This window comes from Solanum verrucosum, unplaced genomic scaffold (genome assembly GCF_900185275.1).
Source record: "Solanum verrucosum unplaced genomic scaffold, falcon-dt-bn FXZP01000103.1, whole genome shotgun sequence".
In the NCBI taxonomy this organism is placed as follows: domain Eukaryota; kingdom Viridiplantae; phylum Streptophyta; class Magnoliopsida; order Solanales; family Solanaceae; genus Solanum; species Solanum verrucosum.
This window is the reverse complement of record NW_026020048.1, coordinates 6687388-6696111: the sequence shown is the minus strand read 5'-3', so window position 1 is coordinate 6696111 and position 8724 is coordinate 6687388. Positions and strand designations below refer to the sequence as shown.

At 27.7% G+C, this 8724-nt stretch overlaps 1 protein-coding gene across 1 annotated transcript; it reads left to right on the top strand.

The window, feature by feature from the left end:
• Positions 1–3943: 3943 nt before the first annotated feature.
• Positions 3944–4762, top strand: LOC125822225 (uncharacterized). The gene has a single exon (XM_049501605.1). The coding sequence runs from the start codon at positions 3997–3999 to the stop codon at positions 4744–4746; it is 750 nt and encodes a 249-aa protein (XP_049357562.1). The 5' UTR covers positions 3944–3996; the 3' UTR covers positions 4747–4762.
• Positions 4763–8724: the final 3962 nt, after the last annotated feature.

The window sequence follows — 8724 nt, the reverse complement described above, 5'->3', positions numbered from 1 at the left end:
AATTTTTTTATACAAATAATTTGATTTAATATTTGAAAAATTCAAACTAACCCGGTCATGTACACCCTACCGAAGAGGTTCCCCTCATGTAATCAATCTCTAAGTTGGGTTTAATGTCATATACTTTATCTCCTAAAAAATCCAATGGACTAGATTGGTTTTAAATTAAATAACATAGGAGTATTTGCTAATTTGAAAGTAATAAATAAAATAAAGAGAAGAGCGCAATAATGTAGTAAGTCAAAGATGGTCATATGTGTCATAAATAGAGACTTGTCTTTTAATTAATAAAATGTCACTGTTACATGTACCCTCCCGAGGTTCCCATCAGAATCTGGTTAGGTTTCTTTCTTCAGTATCTAACCTCTGTAAAAAAAATATTTTAAAAAAATGATGTACCTAACTTATAAAAATAGTAAAAAAACATTGAATTGTAGTAAGATTAGGTGAAACAAGATTTAGCCATGAGACATAAACCTATAAAGTTCAAATCATGGCAAAGTTTTATTGCTTTCTTCCATATCGTCCTTCAATATAAACACCAAAACAGGAAAGTGGAGGTTAGGGAACAATTGCCAAAATAGATTTTCCATAAAATAAATTAAATTATTGCAGATTTAAACTATAAAACAGAGTACAAGAATTGCAATAATGCAACCCGACCATATATATAACAAGGGAATTCGGAAAAAAAAATACTAGTTAAATTTTAGCTATTTGTTGTTAGATGTAAATTTAACTAGTTAAAAGAGGATGAGGTAAATTTAAATGAGCAACTTTCACATATAACAAACATAAAAATCATATTTGTATGTTATAATTATAGTTTGCATAATTGTACTTCATAGCAAATTTTATATTTGCTACGGAGCTTTTGATTTGTATAATTCGCTAGATCTATACTTCCAATTTTATACAAATTGTTCTGTTTTATATAAATTCATTTATATATTGTAATTTGTATAATAAGATCTGTATTTATATAATTATAAATGTATAGGACGAAAATATATGTATTTATATATACACTTTTCTCTCGCTTTATACAAACATAAACACATTTTATACATTTGTATACCAAAAATGGCTAATTGTATATCGAACCAGATGACAAAAAAATTGAATGTTTGCTGCGAATAATAAAATAAACTATGGTTATAACATTTAATTTGAATTAATAATTTTCTATTTCATTCAATTTTCCCAATTTAAAATCACATGAAGTAAGTGATCTTAAAAGTCCTATTATCTTTTTGAACTGTATCATCTTCAATTACCATACATGATACAATCATCATTATTTATCAAATGTCTGTAAGATGTTTTAATTTTAATAAAAACATAACGAGGCCTAATTAATTTATGACCATCCTCCTATCAACACGAGGAGTCGGGGATAATAGAAACTTGTATCTATCTAGTCTAGTCAAAGAATTAAAAGTTACAGTTTAGATTCTCTTTTTTTTTTGTTTTTAATCTTTGTTTTGATTTGAAACGTTGACCAGATGAAATTCAGTACGCCACAACTTGTAGAGAACACAATAGCAAATTGTCTAATTTCTATGACTATCTTTAAACGAGTAAATGATCAAATGATCTTTTATGTATGGATAATGCTTATTTTAGTCTTTAATATATTTCATTTTATTGAAATGGTCCTTAATATATATTAAAAAGTGTTTAATTTGGTGCTTTATTTTAACTATAGCAGATTTTTAAAAAATACAAGTGTTGAATTTGACTGTGGATCCATATGACTAATAAATTTCATCATTATTGTCTTCTTTATTAACGCCAAAGAAAATTCAATGAAATCTAACATTATTGTCTCTACTTTCTCTAGTAAAATTTACTATTTTCTCTTGCTTAAAATAGAAATTGGGATTAGGTCAATGGAATAATATTTTAACAAGGAAAAAATAGTATATTTTGTTGGAGAAAGTAGAGAAAATGGGGTTAGAATTTATGTAATTCTTTCTTTGGATAGCATAAAGAAGACAACAATAGTAAATTTTGTTATCAACATAGGGTCAATAGTTAAATTGAACACTTTTTAAATTTATAAATTTTTTAGGTTTAGGGCAAAAGACCAAAATGAACACTTTTTGTTTTTGGTTAAGGACCATTTCAATTAAGTGATATATATTAAGGACCATAATAAACTCTTTTGTCAAACATTAAGGACTATTTTAATCAAATGAAATATATTAAAGATCAAAATAAAGTATTACTCATACATTAGAGACCATTTTAGTCATCTTCTCATCTTTAAACACGCAACTTTTAGAGTTTTTTTTTATATTAGAACAAAATAATACTAATAAACATAACAGAAGTAAGTATAATAATTCAACAAATTTAACGAGCTGGAAGCGTCTGAAGAATCAGTGATTGTTTTCTTCAATTTTGCAGTCTAGAAATCAATACTTAATTGACTAATTTTAAACAAAAAGATGAATCTATTCCTATTAGATCCAGAGTAAAACTCAAAGATACTCCCCAGTATTTCAAAGATACCGCTTATATTTTAATGGTGCATATATATTAATTTATATATAATTCGATCTCTCTATAATATTCATCTTCTATGATAATATTTTACCACAACAGTTAAGTTTTATTTGGAATAGATTTTCTCTTAATATAAGTTCAAATTATTCAACCAAATATTATGTAAAACAACTATAACATATAACAACATATTTGACATAGAGAAAATTGATTAAGTGACATATTAAAATTTAAAGAGTACTTATTATTTGATATAATTTCATAAGTGGGAGGTAGTTATTATACAAGGGATCTAATTATTTAATTTCATAATATACGTTACAGTTGTACTATATTTTTGAAGAATTTTCACAATATATGGGGTTTGATATTTTAAACAGAAGGGGTGCATTCGAAACTTACTCAATATTATAAGGGTGTGGCAAGTAATTTATCATGTTTTTCCAAGTATAGCAAAAAGCGGGAACCTAAGCTGTTAAATTGGAAGTTGTGATTATAGTAGTTAAAAATCAAAATCATTAGCTCCCTTTTCAATTTATGTGAAATAGTTTAATTGTAGGAAGTGTAAGAAAAAAAAAAAAAAAATTTGTTATTAAAAATAAATTATAAATATTTATGTGATTCTAAATCATTTTAAAATAAAATGAATATTTTAGAATTAAATTATTTCTATTAAATCTAAAAATATATCAAAATTTTCAGAACAGACTAAAAATAATTGAGTCATATAAATTGAATCAAAGAGTATAAATTTTCACCTTTTTTTTTAAATATTTGTGAGAGAATAGAAATAAGAAAGAAAGCTTTTTACGAGATTTGAACATAAGTGAAATTGAAACTATATTTTTTATCATTGTTAAGGAAGAAATCATGAATAAGTGATTAAACAAGTTTTTTTTCTAAACACGATCATAAAAATAATCTCTTATTATAATTTATAAATTATTATTTTAAAAAAAACACTTTTTCGATGGCATAAAAGATGAAAGACATAAAATTTTAAAAAGATTTATACAAAACTACTAAATCAAATCTTTATTGGAACCTAAAATTAAAATAGATTTATACAAAACTACAAAATCAAATCTTTATTGGAACCTCTGTTAGAACTCTTTGAATATCAACTTATGAGTCTTCTGTCAAATATTTTTTTATTTTATTATTGACCAAACACAACAGAAATTTTTTCTTTTTTCAATTATTCGCCGTCTGATTAAAACATACTAAATAGCTTTTGCAAAATCGTATTGTTTATTCCACGCAACAATATTAATACTCTATAAAATGGCAGGACCTATTCATTTAAAACGCTTCTATTGCTTCCAATAAATCTAAATTCCTCACTCCTTTTCTCTTCTCTCAGTAAATAATAGTAAGTAATAAGCAAAACCGTCACTACATATCTACTCAAATTTCCTTTAGATTTTTCTGTGAAAAAACAACTTTTTCAATCGATCAGCATAGCTTGTTTTCATTGCTCTACAAATGGATGCTTTCGATTTCGGTACTGAAAAAATGGAAAACAGAGTAATTCTGATATTCCACAGTTTCAAAAGCGTTGCCAAGCTTTTTCGAATTGTTGAGCTTTGCGTTGGAGTTTTTGTGCTCTTATGGAGTTCTACTCGGTTACCTTTTGTCGTCAAAATATCCGGCGAGTATTTCCGGCAACTTATCTCCATAATACTTAGCCCTCTCTTCATTTTCCTTATTAGCAACATCATCGTTCTCACTCTCTTCTTCAAATCTGGCCGATTCAACGGCGATTCATCAACGATCTCAAATAACACCGAAACTGAACTCTACGATTCATTCATCGAAAAGGAAGAATGCTCCGGGAATTTCACCGCCGGAAACTCCTCTTCCGCACCGGCATGTGAACAAACTGTCTACCAAGACAAACAGACTATACTTGAAGTGAATGCTCAGACGATCTCGGAATCAGACGGTTCCGAAGAAACAGAGACGGAAACTGAAAAGGATTTTTATTCTCAAATTCCACGGAGAACTAAATCGGCGAAGTTTGAAAGGGGAAGTAACAAGGAAATATACGGTAAGCTTCGTAGATCGGAGACAGAGATGTACCGGAAAATCGATAATTCCGTTGATCCATCGGAAACGGTTTATCCAGTGGATGAATTAAGCAATGAGGAGTTTCAGAAAGCCATTGAGGATTTCATTGCTAGGCAAATCAAATTTCATCAGGAAGAGAAGTTGGCTATTGTTCTTCATAGCTAAACTTAATAAAGTGTATTTCTTACTCAATATTTACTGTATTGCCCATTAAAAGATAAAAATAAATTAGATAACATAAAATTAGGGGTTAATGTACAGATCAGTTAATGAATAATAGGAAGGAGGCGTAAATCTGATGTGGAAAATAGGGGGAGAGCTCGTAGTTAATCTGAGCCGTTGATCTTTGCAGCGGATAAGAAGATTCAGTAATTCCATGAATGCGTTGCGCTCGCTGTTTTACAAGAGTACTTGAGCTATGATTGTTAGGCTCAGAAAGCTAAAAGTGTGGTTTGGTTTTCTATCTTTGTATAAAATTAATTAATCAAGATGGAAAAAGGGAGAGAATGTATTCTAAAATTCCCACTTATGTTATTCTTCGTCTACTATATTTTAATTTTTTTCTTTTCAGGTAATATTCCTCAAGAAAAAAATAATCGGAACTATTTTAATGTAAATCTATGTGTAATAAACAATCGTGAGTCTTATGTTCGATATCAGAAAAGATACTTGAACATACTTGATCTAAAAAGATAAACTAATTAACTAAGCATGCAAGTTTAGTGAAGTTGCAGATTTGTAAAAGATAATTAAAAATGTCCCTTTTCACTCTTTATTCTTTAGCTTACACATATCAATAAATATGAGATGGTCATTATAAATATATAAAAACTTGAAAAATTAAGCAAATACAAATGATGTTCCTTTGCTTCGACGAGATGGGTTGATCAAGTGGCAAGCACTCTATACCTCTTGTTTTAAGATTGTGATCCTTAAACAAGTTATGCATGGATATTTTGTATTGCTGAATAGACCACCCATGCTACATAGATTAGGCATATAAACAAATTTGAGTCACTAAAAAAGCAAAAAATAGTAACTCATGAATAGGGGTATATAATGTCTCTTAATCTCTTGATTAATTAATTGTAGCACCATATATAAGTTGCTATAACGCCTCTATGGAACAGGTATTAACATGAAATAATAATATCATGAGACCAAGAAGTGAATGGTCATTCACGTGAAAAGTTGGGCATGCCAAAATATTTGGAGAGGCACAATGCAAGTTGATCTCTCTTCAAACTGGTCTGAATAATTATTAGTATTACTATTACCTGCTATTTAGGATAAATAAGGGATTAATGAAAAGATTTTGACTAGAAATGATGTGGGTTCATTTTGGAACTTTGAAAAGACTAATTATGGATCATATATGAAACAAAAAGCCCAGACACTAAATCATAGGCAAGGGACTTAACCATCATTAGGTTAGCAAATATTGTACTACTAATTAGGAGTCCCTTTTCACCGCCATCATTAATATCCATTTCCCCCCAAAAAAACAATGATGAAGGTCTAGTAATTGATGACATAGAATTTACAATTTCGTGTGAAATTGAGTTATAAATCTTTTGTTTTAAAAAATAAGAACAATTGGTGAAATTAATATGTTTTAAGAAGAAAGATTGAAATATCAAACTCATACCTAGTTGATCCTAAACCGATTCTCTCCTATTCATTTTACTTGTCAATTTTTCTTTTACAATCTCTTTTGACAAAAATTCTAAATAAAAATTTCGATTAGTTTACTTTTATTTATTTATTTTAATTATGTCTTGCTTTTGCTATATTAATTAATCTCTTCCACATTAGTCTGAGTAACAATAAAATATAAAGAATCCAATCTCCATTCTTTTTTGTTTTAATTAAATGACAAGTATTCTGAAATAGCTATTTTTAATAAATATGACAAGTAAAAAAAAGAAAAAGAGTTATTTTTACCCTATAAAGATTCATCATTGCTAAATTTCTTTCACAAATAATTTATTATTTTTGCAATCATTTAGGTAATCAAATTTGGCTACTAATACCGAATTTTCAGCCCATAGACTACCCCCACTTTAAGATGGCTGTGCTTTGAACTTTTTGGTAAAGAGAATTTCCAATGTATTAATTAAAATTTAAAAATAAAAAGAAATAAAGGAAATGAAGAAGAAGAAGAAGCTTTTAGATTATTCTAGTGTGAAAAAAGGTACAAAGCAGTATTTAGTGATCCACGCGTTAATATAATCTTTTTCACTTTAATTATCTCCGTAATCTCTGTTCCAAAAGAGCCACTTTTACACATTTTTTTAGTACAATTAGTGATTAAAGAATCTTTAATTACCGACACATTTGGATTTCTTCTGCTCAGACTTTGTTATAAAAAATGGGAATTAAATCTCTGTTTTTCCTAATTGTTTTGGGAGACAACATGATTACAATTTCCACCAAAAATTGCATGTGTGGAATTTCTTTTGTAGTAGTTATAAGATGGATATCTCGTTGGTTAACTGAAAGAGTGATATATATATATATACACTTTATTAATATTTGTTAATTGCAAATGGGTAATATAATGATACTGTCTTTGTGGTCGTATGCCAAACACATTAAAGTCCTATTCTTTCAAGTTTGCCCATTTTTTCTCTTTTCATTCTTTTTAAATCCATGTGCTTTGGAGGGAAAAGAGAAAGTATACATACTTATATCTATGTTCTTTAATTTGTAGGGAAAATATGAAGTGTATATATATATATATTGATGGCCAAAAGGGTGCAAAGAGATATTGCCACTAGCTGTTTTTTTAACTTGAAGATTGAGTTGTCTATTCAATTGTGATCTTTAGAAATTGAAGTTAAGTTTGAATATACATTTACTTTGATTTTTTTTTTTGAAGTTTTGTGAAAAAAAGTTTCAAAGATCTGGTTTTAAAAACTTGAAAATATTTGAATATTGAAGTATAAATATGAAAGGTGTAAATCTTTCTAGACTTTTTAGGAATTAGGAGATGCATGTGTTTCGGGACTTTGGGTATTCTTTGGTAAATCTTAGTAGGCATTTGGCCATGCGATACCATATCACGATATGGTGTCGTGAGATGGAATCAGCGTTTGGACATGCGATTTTACGCTGATTCCATCTCATGATTCCATATCATGAGAGGTGATACCATATTCTCCAAAAACCATGATATGGAATCACCATGTGATTCCATATCATGATTTAAGATATTTTAATACAATAATTGATTCATGAGTTTGTATTTTGTTAAAACAACCCCACATTAATTTATATCTACTAACCATTTGTTTCATATGTAAATAAAATTTATAATCACATCATTACTTTTTAAAATTTGTTATTCTCACCAATATAAAATTTATTATTACTTTAAATTTGGTGAATATAAATGATAAAGTAGAAATTCATTTGGTGAATATAAATGAGAACGAAGGGAGAAATACTTTTTTGATTTTTCATAATAAAAAAAAACGTCTTAATCTTATGACTAAGCATAATATTGATAAAAGACAATTTTCATTGGTGGTGCCGCACTTTCTTAAATCTTAGTATTTGCAAAATGTTCGTTCACATGACTGAAGGATATCAAGTCCAATTGATTGAGGACTTGGGAAAATTTGATCAATTAGTTATTAATATTTAGTCAAGTGGACTAGTTATAATTTTTTTGATTAAATTTTATTAGAAGTGTTTTTGACTCAAACTTGTGGTAACTTTTTAAAATTTCGTTATTCAATAATATTTAACTATTGATTTTTCTTGTAAATAGTTAGAAGTTAGTGATGTTTGTTAATTTTTATCCTAGTGCATTTAACTTCTAAGTTAATATTTACTCACTAATGTATGTTTTTTTTCTACTTTATAGGTTATTTGTAAGAGTAGTTGAGAGATATGAGCATATCAAGTACAATTTATGTTCAATTTTTTAAATTAAATTAAAGTTAGATGAAACAATTATTTAACTGAAGAACAAATAACTTTGTAATAATTTATTATGCGATTTTATAATTTTTGTTTATTTGATAAGATTGAATAAACAATTGGGGCTATTTTAATAGTTTTACAACTTATGGGATTTTTATGTTTATGAGAAAATATACAACACAAAAATTTCATATCGCATGTCCAAACAAACCT

Excerpts from the sequence above, each read along its gene's own strand:
- LOC125822225 (XM_049501605.1), top strand. The coding sequence starts at position 3,997 with ATGGATGCTTTCGATTTCGGTACTGAAAAAATGGAAAACAGAGTAATT.